This window comes from Suillus subalutaceus, assembly GCF_016647625.1.
Source record: "Suillus subalutaceus strain FC151 chromosome Unknown DFJ58scaffold_4, whole genome shotgun sequence".
NCBI classification, from domain to species: Eukaryota; Fungi; Basidiomycota; class Agaricomycetes; order Boletales; family Suillaceae; genus Suillus; species Suillus subalutaceus.
Window position 1 is genome coordinate 767,340 of NW_024540253.1, and position 15,327 is coordinate 782,666.

At 48.0% G+C, this 15,327-nt stretch overlaps 6 protein-coding genes across 6 annotated transcripts; 3 read left to right on the plus strand and 3 right to left on the minus strand.

Moving 5' to 3' along the window:
* Positions 1-250: 250 nt before the first annotated feature.
* DFJ58DRAFT_758768 (uncharacterized protein) lies at positions 251-1,011 on the minus strand. The gene is made up of 3 exons (XM_041388309.1): positions 855-1,011; positions 361-680; positions 251-302 (listed from the first exon to the last, which is right to left on the minus strand). Exons 1-2 carry the CDS (start codon positions 991-993, stop codon positions 361-363), a joined length of 459 nt encoding a protein of 152 aa, XP_041250416.1. The 5' UTR covers positions 994-1,011; the 3' UTR covers positions 251-302.
* Positions 1,012-5,435: 4,424 nt separating this feature from the next.
* DFJ58DRAFT_695627 (Pex12 amino terminal region-domain-containing protein) lies at positions 5,436-7,316 on the minus strand. Its single transcript, XM_041383459.1, has 6 exons — positions 6,975-7,316; positions 6,818-6,926; positions 6,619-6,764; positions 6,447-6,569; positions 6,221-6,397; positions 5,436-6,170 (listed from the first exon to the last, which is right to left on the minus strand). The coding sequence occupies exons 1-6, from the start codon at positions 7,086-7,088 to the stop codon at positions 5,730-5,732; spliced, it is 1,110 nt and encodes a 369-aa protein (XP_041250417.1). The 5' UTR covers positions 7,089-7,316; the 3' UTR covers positions 5,436-5,729.
* A 169-nt stretch (positions 7,317-7,485) lies between these two features.
* Positions 7,486-8,333, plus strand: DFJ58DRAFT_650488 (uncharacterized protein; the record flags this gene model as incomplete). Its single annotated transcript, XM_041381583.1, has 4 exons — positions 7,486-7,900; positions 7,960-7,979; positions 8,035-8,100; positions 8,154-8,333. The coding sequence occupies 4 exons, from the start codon at positions 7,486-7,488 to the stop codon at positions 8,331-8,333; spliced, it is 681 nt and encodes a 226-aa protein (XP_041250418.1).
* Positions 8,152-9,256, minus strand: DFJ58DRAFT_324259 (uncharacterized protein). The gene is made up of 5 exons (XM_041379852.1): positions 9,130-9,256; positions 8,966-9,078; positions 8,864-8,916; positions 8,626-8,811; positions 8,152-8,572 (listed from the first exon to the last, which is right to left on the minus strand). The coding sequence occupies exons 1-5, from the start codon at positions 9,172-9,174 to the stop codon at positions 8,520-8,522; spliced, it is 450 nt and encodes a 149-aa protein (XP_041250419.1). The 5' UTR covers positions 9,175-9,256; the 3' UTR covers positions 8,152-8,519.
* An 84-nt stretch (positions 9,257-9,340) lies between these two features.
* Positions 9,341-12,123, plus strand: DFJ58DRAFT_324336 (uncharacterized protein). Its single transcript, XM_041379853.1, has 7 exons — positions 9,341-9,417; positions 9,472-9,531; positions 9,583-9,720; positions 9,776-9,814; positions 9,876-9,944; positions 10,009-10,380; positions 10,430-12,123. The coding sequence occupies exons 1-7, from the start codon at positions 9,378-9,380 to the stop codon at positions 11,860-11,862; spliced, it is 2,151 nt and encodes a 716-aa protein (XP_041250420.1). The 5' UTR covers positions 9,341-9,377; the 3' UTR covers positions 11,863-12,123.
* A 258-nt stretch (positions 12,124-12,381) lies between these two features.
* Positions 12,382-14,172, plus strand: DFJ58DRAFT_324370 (P-loop containing nucleoside triphosphate hydrolase protein). Its single transcript, XM_041379854.1, has 8 exons — positions 12,382-12,600; positions 12,649-12,913; positions 12,969-13,167; positions 13,217-13,390; positions 13,443-13,642; positions 13,690-13,790; positions 13,847-14,010; positions 14,059-14,172. Exons 1-8 carry the CDS (start codon positions 12,464-12,466, stop codon positions 14,082-14,084), a joined length of 1,266 nt encoding a protein of 421 aa, XP_041250421.1. The 5' UTR covers positions 12,382-12,463; the 3' UTR covers positions 14,085-14,172.
* The last annotated feature ends 1,155 nt before the right edge of the window (positions 14,173-15,327 follow it).

The window sequence follows — 15,327 nt, forward strand, 5'->3', positions numbered from 1 at the left end:
AAGTACTATCTATTCACATGTTTTTGTTGATCTCCGAGTAGTGTGGGGGGCAGAACTAATTCGATTTAGTTCTGCCGGTTATAACCGGCAAAACTGGCAAAACTCTAGGCGCTTGTAGACTATGTATACGACATTCCTAACGATGACATCAATGTTGCCTCGTCCCATCCGCCACTCTCGCCATTGTGATTAACCACCTCAACCTCATCTAGAATAACCTGTGGTATTATTCCTCGTTCGACGCGATCCAACTCGTCAAAATCAAAAGCATTTCCCTCGAGCACTTCAACTTCGTTAACATTGTGAACTTCTTCAGTCCTTTTCAACTCCTCGAGAGCTGAAAATTCAGCAGCAATATCATCAGGCGAGATACTCTCTAGACCAGCAAGCTAAGTCATCTGCATCGCGAGGTTCAGTCGAGAGTGGAGGTGCCCACGCGAAGGATGCTTCAAGATCCTGTGCAGTCTCGACAGCAATGCCAACCTCTTCATGAGTGTGCATGTGAGCATGTCGACGGCAGGTGGGCTTCCCAGCCTCCGCGGCTTTCATGGCGCTGTGGTGTCGAACGTTTGCACGAATTTTGCCGAGTGTTTCAAATGTGTCAACTGAGAGATTACACCGTCGCGCTGATTGTGTTGTGCCGAGATCAGAGAATGTGCGCTCTACTTCGCCTGCATGCCCTACAATTGAGAGGATTGTCACAGACAAGACCTTGAGTGGGTGGATTTCGGAATTGATTGGAAGGTTAACAAACAGGCGCGCTGCTTGGCGCAGAGGAGTAGTTACATTGGTGCAGCGCCTGATAACTCAAAGATGGTTCGGTAGGTTGTTGTCATGACCCTGGATTCGAGCACCTGATGAGTTATTAGTGTCACCACAATGTTTGCATTTCCAGTAGTAGCGATTCAAGTTGTTGTCAACTCGTTCCAGGCACTCGAAATTTTCGTCAATCAGTGATGCAACTTGAAGGGGTCGCCCTCCAGTTTGCACCATCTTACTTTAAGGACGTCGGTTTTCATGTTCTCTTGGATTCAAATTTTATAATCATAGATCTAAATTACATCTCTGCGAGTCTCGGATACCCTGGAGTTCTGCCAGGTTCTGCCACCCCCCTTTCGCGTGAGTTCTGCCAAAAACCGGCAAAACCGGTTTTGCCAACAACACTATCTCCGAGTCTCTCAGGCTACGGCCCTGACGCTCACACCAATCCATTGGTGCTCAGGATTGGTACAAGGCTGGATGAGGCTCGCGCCGCAATATCTTGCCAACATTAATGATTTCAATTGTTCCGAGGCTCTGCCGGCGGAAGGTACCAGAGCCAAGAACGCCACGATCCTTACACCCAATGTTTTAAGTCTAGAGACATCCGCGACTCATTGCTTAGTATTAGGCAAACACCCACAACCTATAAGCACGGTGGTTTAAGCTCGTACATGCAGGTACTTTGTCCAGACGCCAGTGGGTTTTGGATTATTCTTAATGTTGAGAATACACCGTTGTGTTATAAGAATCAGATTGACAAAACGTTTGGAGGTGCGAAACTCCGACCCAACGAAGACTTGAATAGGTTACAATAGAGGGAATCAAACATGTCGATTCTCACACCGATTCTGTTGTCGATTCTGTTGTCGATTTTTAGATGACAGAATCGGGTAGAATCGAGAATCGACAAGAATCGTTGAAGCGGCTCCAGAGCCGCTTCAACGATTCGTTTCATCATCGATTCATCAACATCGTGTTGCCATGTCCAATTTTGTAATTTCCATGCGAATTAAAATTGCGAAATATCCATTCAAAACATATCACAAAGAAATACACTGTCCCCTACACTATGACTCAAAGGGCCTACTGCTGTTATAACCCGCTGATGCGAAAGCTAAGAAGCAGCCCACCAAAACAGGCAAGAGAGGATCAAAGGGTCGGGAAGATCATAGTGCATGGCCTATTGTTCTGTTACTATTAGTATCCGACAATGCCCAACTACAGATGGACTGAAGAACTTACTTTTCAGATGCTGACTGAGATCACTGACAAAGCAGGTGCTATGAGCGAGAATCGTGCATGATTCAGAGGCGAAGTTGCGAGTAGAATCGGGGGTGTTCAAAGTTGACGTCGATTCAGGTCAAAGAATCGAGCCGAAAATCGTACTCAGAATCGGTTGCGAGAATCGACATGTTTGATTCCCTCTAATGACTGACTGAAGACATGTTTAAGCTTCAGCTAGGCGAGCCTAGAAGCGGATCTATTATGTACTCACTGCAAGTAGAGGCCGGAATCGAGGAGTGTGAGTGTCAAGAATTGATCGACGATCCACGAGAAGGCTTTTCGCTGGACCACCCCTAACATTGAGAATGAAATAATATTCCTTCACGAAGAAATAAGCCTTATCCCAATCATCAGGATGAGGTAAAATAGCCTCGATAGGATTGTCAAGGCCAACTTTGCGAAGGGCAGCCCAATCATGAACAATTACGGCACCCCGGTTACAGAGCAAGTATCAAGAAGTGCATGTATGGAGTGTTCCGAGGAAAAAGTACGCCTTAGATTCGTTGTCTGGAATCCGCAACACAGCGTCTGCTCGATAGGAATATCTCCAAGGAAGAGTCGGCCAGCACTTGTCAGTGCTCTCCGGAGATTCAATCAAAAAATCTCCTGCGGGCGACGAGCCAAGCTGGATGAGGGCAGCTTCTTCGCGACAGAAGAAATAAGTATAAGGATAGTCGTCTGAAACTGAAGAATGGTGTCTACAAATCAATTCTTGTTCGACGCAGTCATCGAGAATATTTCTTGGCCCAGCAATGGGGCCAGGACGCTCGTTGTTGAAAATGACGTATCTAGTGCCTGTGAAAGAAAATGCTGCATCCAATTGTGGGACACTCCTGTGATTGAATGTTGAAGGATGGTCAAAATCCATGTTTCCGTTCACTGGAAGTCGCTCCCCTGGCACTCGCACGACATCTACATAATCGGAGTCCGAGTCCGAGGGCATTTGAATGTTCAATAAATAATATGGTATATGAAAGGCGAACGATCTACTTACTGGTATAGCGCGCACAAATTACAGCAGGTCCTTTAGGGGCTTATGGTTTGTCACAGAATATCAGCATGTCACAAGTGACAAAAGGTCACAAAAATGCAACAGTCGTTCCTTGTAAGTTCTATAATTTAAACGCAAAACTCCTAGCTCAGGAAGGCGTGTCGATTCCTGTTGAAGCAGCCCGGAATTTCTCTACCCAGAGAATCTAAAGCGCACGCACTCCGCATTTTCCAAAACCTAAAACGCAATCAAGAATAACTTGCGGTGTCATGCCTCTTTCGCGCTGGAAACGTATTGGAAACAACTTGAATCATGCACTGATGGGAAGTTTCTCCGCGGGTCCCTTGCAGCGCCCAGTCCAACTCATTTGTTATGAATATATGCGACAGACACTGTCTGTCGTCTGCCCTACACAGCCCTGAGAAGAGTTAGAATTGCGAAAAGCGGTACTCGTCGCTTGGCCCCAGTATCTCCAAATCCGCTTTTCTCCCAAACTGCTCGCCCTCTTCGGTATGTTGATGAATGGGCTACCAGTTGGTACCTTGAAAAATGCAATTGAGAAATCAGGCAGAGAATTGCGCGCGCTGCAATGTGAGTATCATAGGGAAGGCTACTGATTCTGTTTACATTCGGTAGGAAGTCACTTTACTGCTTGGACCTTGAACGACCGCCCTTCCATAAGTCTCGTTAGGGGAGACTAGGGAAGTTGTGTTACATGGTAAACGGTATGCGGCCCTTGGGTGCACGTTTTCTAGTCGCGTCTACCTGCAAATCAGGGAGTTTTCCAGGACGGGGTGTAAGCCGCCGATTCTTTCATCAGAATAATCATTCGGGCAGGTACATTTCTACATTATTCTTTCACAGGTTGCGCTGTGTTAGTTATCTGATAGTCCAATGGAAACAAACCATTGACGATAACTCTATCTCGAGATTGGCCCAGATGATACGGAACTAAGCCGAGTCCCTCTGAGTCCCTACTCCCTCCCCTATAAACTGAACTTGGGCGACAGGCATGCTTACTAGTATGGCCTTATCCCTCATCACTATCTTGTCTTTATCACATTCAAGCATTTCCTTCTCACTCTCGCTGTTGGGTTCTTGTCCAGTTTGAAATTATTTAACTTAGCCAGACTATTCTTCTAGCAATTCTGCTTTCACTGCTCAACTGCTAGGAATAATCCCTTACCAATTGAGTGAGTTCTTGCCGTTTGTGATTCCTCTTTCAGGAACAATCATAATCATTCGTCGATGGTCTCTCTAGGGGAGATAGTATCTAAGCTTGACATGAGAATCAACGAGCGATGACCGCGCCGGTGGCTACAGGGCCATACACGCGAAATTATCAATGAAATCCAACGAGTATCCCCTTTCTTCGATCTCCATTTCTGAGAGAAGGCCAAACTTGCTGGCGTTCATCAAACTCTCATCGCAAGCACGTTATTTCCCCGCATGGGATGTTGCCACGAGCAACCCCTGCTGCCTGCATAAATCGAGCAGCTCATTCCCAACATGATGCGAACTATGACGATGTACCGAATTCTGCCAATGTTGCCTCCCAAAGCGACACAAGCTCTCGCCGGTTTGAAATATTCGCTCCCGAGTCCTAGTGGCATTGGCGTCAATCATAGTTCAGTACCTCCCCAGTGGCGTAACGACACCCTCACCTGGGGTTGCGAAGAGTTACAAACGCTCGTCGAGTTTATGGGTGCAAACTATCTTGATGATAGTTCACAACCCAGATACTTTGCAAATTCCTCGAAAAGGACAGATATTTCCTGTGATTCATGGGAAGAAACTCGCGAAAAGTTGCGGAGCAAGAGAGCACAGATGAGGACTACGAGGATGTCATTCGAATAGAGGTAGATAATGCGGGAACGAGTCGTTCCTGCATTGCCCGCTGTGTCATTGAACCCTACTTCTCATTGTGACAGAAGAAGTATGCCTCCATGCTGCTATTTCTTCTGTTGGGAATCTATTTCTACAGGCCCATACCGGCCGCATATTCGCAAGTCCAGTACAAATAGCGATGTACTTGTTCACGGGCCAAAGGACCTCAGCAACTTGGATTTGCCGACTCGATCTTGTTCAGTAATTGGATAAGTATCGCATCCTACTGAACGAGATTGGTCAATCACCATCGAGTCCGAGTTTCCAAGTACTTTTTCGATTATATCTCTCCAAATCTTTCAACTTGATAACAATATTCACAATTCTATTTGCTGACTACGAAGTAGAGGTCTAGCTCACGTCGCTTACTGCATGTATCCGTTCTACATTTCCATGTGCGTATTTGTTGAATGTACTTTGATTTGATGTCCATACGCAGTAGTGTGGCCAAACCTAGTCGAATATAGTGCAAAATGGAATCTTGGAAGCCCCGCCTTCAAGACTACATCATGCACTATATGCAGACTTATTAGGGGCGACAGTAGGATAAAGTATCGGTAATCATCAGTATCTAGACATACATTTTAATGACTCAGGGCGAGTGGGCAACGCTGGGGCAACGAGTTGCAACGCATGGGAATCTAAGCGGAAATCGCACGCGCCCCAAGGCCCAGTGACCAAGAACGTCGTAGGAACGTTCTTCGTATGATTCTTGGTGAACTACTTACTGAAAACAGGAAAAGTCATAAAATTAGCGGATACGATGTACCGATGCAAATACCATGACTCAGGTAGCGAGCGCCGACTATACCAAGACCTTCCTGAGCTGCCACGCCTTCGCGGGGAGGAGCGTTATTGGGCAATTACCGTGTTGTTCAACGTGGTCGTGTGCGCAGCGGTAGCAGAATACGTAACCAGACGGCAATGCTGTGGCATTGTGAATAGGGTCTTTGCAGAGTGGGCAGTGTCCGTATTTCGTGCTGTCGATAGTGATCCCTGCAGGGTGCGGTGGGAGGATCTGAGGTGGAGGGATAGCTGGTCCGAGAGGGGATATGGATAATGACCGTGCAGGGGAGCCCGGGGAGTACCACCATTCCAGGAATTTGATAAAGAAGATGGCTGTAGGCAAGAGAAGCCTCAGGGAGTCGAGTAATAATTGAGGTGATCGCAGCAGGAGCCGTCGAACTACAGCTAAAAATCCGCTCTTTGTTGGGGATATAGCATTTTGGTTCGCTTTGTGTGCGAGCTGCCCAGATGGTGTGAGTGCAATGCGAATGACTGGAATGCTAAGCTCACGAAGTCATCCATATTAAGTCTTCTAAGATCAACTCCTATCCAAGCTAGCCACGGGCGGTAGAATGGCGTACGATCGAATAAATAGGCTACATTATGGGCGAGAAGCCATACTTCAAATCCGGTATTGAACCACGGGTATATCGTTTTGAACTTTCTGCGTAAAACGCCTCCGATGCTCTGGAAATACCCGTTAAGGATTGCGCTATCGTGAAATAGTACTGCTCACCTCATCTGTGAGTTCTCGTATATGTCTTTCGCTACCTCCATCCTCCAGGATATCATAATCAATGCCTCCACCGAGTGACTCGTAGTAGTCCTGCCCTTTCGCTCGCAGATAAGGTACAGCAATCTAGATTCACATGATGAGGGGTTGTCTGGTCGTCACCGAGGATCCTTACCAGGAGAAATAACGACCGCCAGATCTCGCGACTTCTGAGCTTCTCACCGGCTGGTATTCCACCAACAGCAGCTGTTGCTCGTTCGGTCGCTATCCAAGGTTTTCTGCGTCTCTTCAGACCGTAAAAATTCTCAGAAAATGATGCATCTAGTAATCGTACTTGAGTTCACTATGTCAACTTGCCAGACCACTATACTCACTGTGTTTGCGGAGATAATGGCGTTCAACGAAAAGCATGATGAAGGCGTAAAACTCTTCATGGCGGTTGACAATACGAATAAGATAACGGGGGTAACGTTGAGCGAACACCTGGCAAGGATGAGTGGTGTGGTTCTGTGGCAGATTGCGAGGACTTACTGCCAGTACATACTTTAGAGCAGGTTGAAGCAAGTCACGGAGCTGCTCTTGAGCGACTAATTCAAACAAGGAGGGCTTGAGCGGATCTCCACCCACGTCGTTGAAGAACTCCATGCATGTAGAGTGGTCTTGTTCAAGTTGTTGACTCCGGCTATTCACAGGTTTCACGTGGCGTCCTGGACGATCACCGGGAAAGGAACGATGGCAGACGCCTTCAAACCCAGTCCACAGTGACTGAAGTTGATGACGGTCGAACTGCAACAGTCTCTATCCTCTGTCGAAGACTCATTGCAAGCTTGCTTTTATGGTATACTAGCCGTCTATATGCCAGCAGGATTGAATATACGTTGATTTATATATCCCTTGACCTGAATTGTCTGAGCATGTTCGAGTTCTATTTTCTTGCATGTAATTGCCTCCATCTGGTATAGAATCATCTCTACTCCCAAGGTCCGTGGGGCACTCCGCCTCATTGTTCTCCTTGACACTTTGTTGTATATTTTTCACTCTCATGTTTACCTCCTTCCACGCAATGATACCCTCAGACGCTGAACTTGCTTCTCAAGCACTCACCGAGGAGGGCAATTATCGTTTTCCATCATTCTCAGCATCTGACGCGGTCACGCTTGGTTTGTCTCTACGCAAACGCTTCCGTGCGTCCTCTCGACATTCAAAAGGCAAAGGCCTCGTCATCTCTATACAAACTATCGCGGGTCATACATTATTTGCGTGTACCGTGGGCGACCTTGGTCACCCAGCCGGTGTTGGGGATGTTAGTTTGAATAGTTGGACAAGTGTGGAAGGCATGGTTGAAGTCGTGAGGCAGACTGGCCATTCGAGTTATTATGTCGAGAAAAGCATGAGCGCCATGGGCAAGTCAGCACAACAGCTGGGAATCCAAGGGGACTATATTATTCACGGGGGAGGTGAATAACTTTCGCTATACACTTCTGGAAACGACAAGCTCAATTTTGTTTCCGCTCAGCGTTCCCGATCTGGTTGGATGTCAGTCTATGTCTTATTCGTTTATGAATTTCAAGAACTGATTGAGGCTGTACAGAATGCCCATTGTTGTCCTATTGCTGTTGTTGCTTGCTACTCAGGTTCAAGCCAAGAAGACCACCACGTATGTCCTCTTCCAAAACTCACTCGATCCAACATTCACACACCAATTATTAGCTTGTGGTAACAACTGTACGGGACTATCTTCACAAAATCAACAAGTCAGAAGGTGCACGAATGTCAGCCTCATCTGCTCTTGGGACAGAAATGCATGCGCCTCTCCCGTCTGTACCAATCCGGGAGAGCACGGTAAGCTCATATCAGCGAGTCGAGGTTCGCCAGTTCATTAGCGAGTAAAGGCATGGCTCACAGATCCGTCACACAACGCACTTGGTATAAGAAGGCGGTCCGAGTCACCATTTGACCACCATGACGAATGAGATACCAATAAATGTAACATAGATTATCGAGTGGGGTGAGCGGTGGCGTGTAATAATTATACCAATAAGACGGGTAGCTGTGATGGTCATAAAATGACATGCACTACTCCTGGGTCTCGCTGTGCGAGGGGGCCTGCCTGATAACCCGTATGGTTTCTACAAATAAGAGTCAGTTACGCAAAGGTTGAAGTAAGAGCAAAGCAGTATACCATGTCTAAGGAATATCTGTCTTTGGGCCTGCGCCGAAGATGGGTCTGCGCTTGGGTCTGGGTCACGAAGTTCAAAGTTCGCCTCAACGTATACTTGGGCCCCTTTCTGGAGAGTGCGCAAGTAGTTAGTCTGACCAGGATTGAAGCAAATGATATGATGCCACGTCGTTCCAGCCTCTTGACGGCCTAAAGCAAGACTTCAGGTGATAATAATGCACGAAAAACCAGGTCCGCTCACTGCCATCGGGATTAGGAGGTGGAGGGGGGTAGTTGGTAGTTGCAACGTTATAGCTGAAAATAAACTCAGAGGGACGTCTCGGGAAAGGCAAAGAAAACTTACGACGCGTATTCCTTGTCACTCTTAGTGGTACGAACTTCAGGGTCTTTGCCTAGTCGTCCGATAAGGATGAGCTTGGAGACGTCGTATGCACGCGTCGAAGTTGTAGAGAAAGCCTTGGAAAATATCGTCAGCACAAAACCATTCTTAAAGGCCTATCAACTTACGCGACGCGGCGCACGAGCAAAAGCATGACGAGCAGAGGAAAGCATGATTTTGGTTTTTCAAAACGCGTTCTAGTAAAGCAAACTTGAAGTATCGATTGTATGTGACGGTAATAGAGGTGATTTATTTGTGCTTGCTTGGTCACTCGGCGAGTTTGCAGTTGCGGTAATTAGGCATTGAACTATTTCTCATTCGATATCCTTCCCAAATCTTTGTACATATCTTTGTATCTCCATCTGTAATCTTTAACATGTCCAGACATAGGCTTGTACGAAATATGAACATTCATGGTATGCACGAATCATCCTGATGGCAGTTTGATTTGAGATTGATTGTGCGACTAGATGAATTGGATGATGATGCATTGTCCGATGGAGGGGATGAACTCACTCCCGAGCAGCATGGCGAGTGGCCCGATATCTGTGCTTGTGACGCACGCTGAGAGCCTAATGCAGCTCAAATGGCGTTCTGTCTTGAACAAATCAGAGAGCTCATTGGAGATGAGGCAGCCTCAGGCCTCGACGATGACTTCATCAAGGAAACCCTATGGGACCAGTACTTTAGTGTAGAGGGCAGTTTATCGTATCTGTATGGTGCGTAACACATCCTTCTTGTCCTCGTGTCTTTCAACTGACGTACTCTTGACAGAGGAGCAAGACCGGAGAGCGTCAGCCAAAACTCGCAAAGGTAAGTTCCAACGTGATCTCTCATTTGTAAATAGTCTTGCATTCGCTCTTCTACCATGTTGTCGTTACCCCCCGTTTTGGATCCCGTTTATGGAATCGACTACGCCGTAGACGAGACGAGGAACAGGAAGGTGCATGTCGTCCCCACAATCCCTGCGTCAGCCTTCGTACAGTCAGGAGCTAAATGTGTTTCAGTACTACCGGACAGTGGTGATATACTATCACCAGGAGGCGAGGGGGTCCATGATGAACCACAATACGTGGCTGGACCAACAGGCTACGAATATTATGATGGCGACTTGGACCGACCACGAGTTCCTCTCATAGTATTAGCACAGCAGGGCCAACATGAGGCCTACTATCCCGAGGAATATCCGGATGAGGTCGATTCGGATGATATACCATTGGGTGTCATGTCACGCGGCTCGAGACTCAGCACCATTACGGAGATTACCGAGAGGACTGAACCCTCTCGTCACTGGCCTTCACAGCAACAACTTGTAGCTTTGAATAACCCACGTGCATCAACGATCACTGATACCACAACATCGTACGGAGAAGTTATTGGTGCGTAGTATCAGCAAGGATTCGATTGATGTGACTGAAGCCAGGACAGATGCTCGCGAACGCAGTACCGTAGCCGCGGAATATCCTGAGACCGCGATGGACCCAAATTCCATCCCTCCATCTCCATCGCCTTCTGCAGTACGACGTCTTTCGAACTACGAAGCCGCGCCATCACTTGCTACATCAGTATCACAATCTGATGTACGCACAGAGCCGCTTCCACTTCCAACAGAGCGCGCAACATCGCGTGCAAAATCATCAGTTGTCCCTGTACCACCCATGGATACTCTTCCCGAGATTTCCGATTTCCAGTCCAAAGCGAGCGAAAAACCGCTCCCTCCGAAGCCTCCAGCCAGCATTAAACCCTCGAAATTATCCATGCTTGCGAGTTCTCGTGCAAGTACGAGGAGTTCTCGCTCATCGGATTTGGAGACGACTTCAGTGCTTACTTACCCCGCCTTACGACCTACCGCTGAAAGCCGATTATCATTTGCAACTACTATAAAACCCCCACCTACAGAGAAGACACTTCCTTCTATAAAGGCTCCGTCTACCACCCCTTCTTCCATGTCTGGGCATGTCAAACAGGCTATCCAGACAGCTCTGGAGCTAGAAGCTCACGATCGTGAAAGAGCTGTGAGACTTGCTCCAAAGAGCGAGTTGAGCGCGGCGTCTAAAGCATCGTCAATTGCTATTGTCAAACCAACGGTGCCACATTCGCCACCTCGAGCTGACGTCACTCCAAACTTGCCCATCGTGCGCCAAGAGGTTGAAGCGAAGGTTCGCCCTCAGTCTAAACTAGCAGCGCTTGCCCAGGCGAAAGCCAGCGCCAATACTAGTCTCATGCCGAAGCTTCCGAAGTCCCCGCCTAGTTCGCCTCCAAAGGAGCTTCCTAAACCTCACACACAATATTTCACGCCAATCGCAAATGGAGCTACAGCTACTACTGCTATAACCACATCCTATCAGTCACTCCAAAGTCTGTCCAGGCCGCAGGCTCAACAGCCTGCATCGTTAGTCCAGATGCCTGCAGAGCCCAAGCAATCTAAATTGGCAAAGAAGGTCAAGAAAGCGAATGAAAAACCGCAGCCTACGCCACCCGACGATGATACCGATTCCCGCGTCATCATACCGTCTCCTCTATTCATACCAAAGCCAACTAACCCTCGTGCGTCTCCCTCGGCATTCGCTTCTTTACTTCTAGATGATCCTCTAACACCCCCATCTCCCGAAGACAATGACACGCATTCAGCTCGCAAGTATGGAAGGGAGGTGCCGCATCTTGTGAAGGTGTACGAGGCTTCCCATTCACAGAGCCACTCCAGCCTCGGTCTCTCACAGTCCCAACGACACAAGTCGTCTCGCCCTAGGGCTGCACCGCCGGGGATGAAGATGCACTTGGGATTTGCATTTGACGTTCCGAGCCCTGATGATATCGTATTCAACGCGCGTCGGGGGACTTCTCTTGCCCACAGACGGTGAACAAAGCTTTGTTCCCAGCTCCACCCGCCATTCCTTTCTTGTATCTCTCTACTCGCATTTTTATTTTATTCGTTCGTTTTTCTGGAGGACTTGTTTGTTTGTTGTAGACTAGGTTATGGGCTCTAATGGAACTTTTTTGCTGATTGTCACTTCAGCCGCGAAGGAACGCGAGAAGGCGGAGAAAGCAGCGCAGAAGAAAGTAGCGAAGACACCTTCTACGTCTGGCTATACCACGCCGGTTTCTCAAGCGATGTCTCCTGTGAATACACCGAGTAGGGCCCCAAAGAAGGCTGGTATGGGTGCGAAGAAGTCGGGAGCGACGACTCCTCGGGATACAGGGGGCTTGGATGCTCGACTATTCGACATGGCCGCGTTGAATTTGCTGCCAAAGAAAGAAGAGCCAATCGATGAATCTCCTCCGAAAATAGCACTGGAGCGTGGAAAGCTGTTGCAGGAAGTTCGGAAAGTCCTTGAAGGGAAAGGAGGTGACAAAAAAGCTGTTAGCTTGGTCGTGATTGGTACTAAGTCTCGCTGGCATTTTCAAGTAAAATTTTGTTGACGCTGAGTGACAGGACATGTCGATGCTGGAAAGTCGACGCTTATGGGTCGTCTGCTCTATGAGCTGGGGAGAGTTGATGAAAAGACCCGTGTTGCTAATGAGAGAGGCAGCAGTAAAGCTGGGAAGAGTAGTTTCAGTTGGGCATGGGAGTTGGATGGGACCGTCGAAGAACGAGAGAGGTCTGCATTTCTCTGTTATTTCACCTGCACGTACCGACTAATCGGCAGAGGAATTACAATGGACATTGCTTTACAATCTTTGTCAACTCCTCAACGACAGGTCACCATTCTAGATGCCCCTGGACATAAGGACTTCATCCCAAACATGATTTCTGGAGCCGCGCAAGCCGATTGTGCGTTACTTGTAGTCGATGCTATCACTGGGGAGTTCGAGGCAGGTTTCGACCGTGGTGGTCAGACTCGTGAACATCTGCTGCTAGTTCGGAGCCTCGGTGTATCTCAAGTTATTGTGGCAGTCAACAAATTGGACCAGGTTGGTTTAAAGTCTCGCAACTCTACGTCTTTTATCATCGCTGACATGGTTGCAGGTCAATTGGGATCCGAGTCGATTTGAAGAAATATGTGGGTTATTACGTGCCTTCCTTGTGCAGTCTGGGTTTCTCTCTTCGAAAACGAGCTTTGTCCCAGTAAGTGCCATGTTCGGCGTCAACCTTGTCAACTGTACGGACGTCGATGCTTCGGCACTGTCTAAATGGTACAAAGGCCCTACGCTGGTTGACTTGCTTGGTGAGCCATTTTGCACTATACCTGCATTGATATGCTCAATCACATCCAGATAAACTGGAGCCCCCCACTCGCGAAATTGCCTCCCCATTCAGATTGCCAATATCCAATGTCTTCAAGGGACAAAATTCAGGAACGGGCGTAACTGGTCGTATATGCGGTGGCGTTGTGCAAGTTGGAGAACGCCTTCGGGTACTTCCGGGAGATGAATCTGCAATCATTCGACGTGGGTTCCTATACTTGCTGGGGCTGTTGTGCGGATGTTGACCGATGTTCAGTTATCGATGTTGAGGAACAGAGCGTGCCTTGGGCAGCAGCCGGAACCAATGCAACTCTGTACCTGACTTCCATCGACCCTATCCATCTGAGCATCGGAAGCGTTCTTTGCCCGCCATCAGATATCGTGCCATTGGCTACAGTCTTCATAGCTCGAATCATAGTATTCGATATCCAGCTCCCAATCACTACTGGTGCATCAGTACGTCATCTAAACCCTCTTTATTGTATCTCATAACCCTAGGTTAGATCGAGCTGTTCCACCACTCACGAGATGTACCTGCCACGATATCCAAGTTGATAGCTACTTTGGACAGAGCTTCTGGGGTAGTGACGAAGAAGAACCCTCGGTGCGCTTCGTGCCTTTTTTGTCTTGTTGGAGATTATGTCTGATCTTGCACTCAAGGGTACTGACCAAGGGTACATCTGCTGAGGTGGAGATCACCTTGCGTGCCGGGACCCTATCAGGCCCTGCACTCAGCGCTCGCCCTATTCCATTGGAGCCATTCTCTGTGAACAAAGACATGGGAAGAATTCTCGTTCGACGGGGAGGCGAGACGATAAGCGCAGGTAGGTGCTCGACCCTCATAGCCATAAAGGTTCTCAACACTTTGCCAGGTATTGTTGTGGATATTATCTCCTGAAATTAAGACAGCATCACGTTAGAAATGCATATATAACGCCATTACTATGTACAACAGCCACATAAATCCCACAGAATTCTCATTAGTGAAAGCGAACAGGTCGCATGATGTTGAAAGAAATGAGGCTGTGAAAGCGCGGGGAAGTGTGAAAAGCTCTCAACGTGCGGTAAAAGAATCTACTTCTTCGTCTTCTCCTTGTGAGAGAAAAACTCTCTCAATTTGGCGAAGAGTGATCGTCGCTTCTTTCTCGTGCTTGCAGTGCTGAACTTGGATGATGGTATTGCAGTGGAGTCGGTGGCAGTGGAAGCTGGGAATGAAACCTCCTTTGAATCTTTGGGGTCATCGTTTGTTGAGCGCATCGACAAGGTGTTAACTTCAGGGGTATCTTGAGGCTCGGGCGCTGGTAAAGATGGCTCATTGTTGGGCGCGATAGGCCCAACATCAATAGCAGATGCATCGATTGTTTGAGTGGGGTCTGGATTGACGTCAATCTCAGATATTGTGGAAGTGACCGCTTCGTCTGAAGGGGGCGTCGCGACTGCTTCCACAAGTAATTCTCCATTTTTCTCTTCGGCTGCCTGTGCTTCCGAATTCTCTCCCTCCGTAGGTTTGCTATCCTGCTCTCCAGCTTGAACTTCCTCTGTGACAAAAGGTGCTGGTTTGGACAAAGGTATAAGGGAATGCGTCGACGGCTCGAGAACAGAAATTGTTGCATCCAATGAATCGAGGGGCATAGGATCACTTGCATCAATTTCCCGATTTGGTGACGCAGATTCATTCAACATGTGATCGTTGACAGGTAAGATAAGGATAGGGACGACGGGCGCGATTTGCGGCGCGACCTCAGTGACGTCAGGGGAAGGAGCTCCCTGAACGCTCTCTGCTGGTGCCTCGGCAACGATCGGCTCAATGACCGATGGTTGTTCGGTTGTACTCTGCGTAATGAAAGGAATGGAGGTCAGCGTTGAAAACAAATTCTGTGCTGTTGCGGTTACCAGAGCGTTGACGTTGTCCGTCGAATCACGGGGCGTGTTCGAAAACATGTAACTGATGCCTGAGGAAACATATTCTAGTGCACTAGCAACTTCTTCTGAAACGTGCGATGCCGCGTTCGTTGCAGTGTCCACAATTGTATGGAAAGTGTCAACCTCACCGCTCAATGCGGGAGGTTCAGCTGTTTCGACGATAATGTCGGGAAGGTGGATTGATACCACTTCCTTGTCAGAAACGCCTACATCATCAA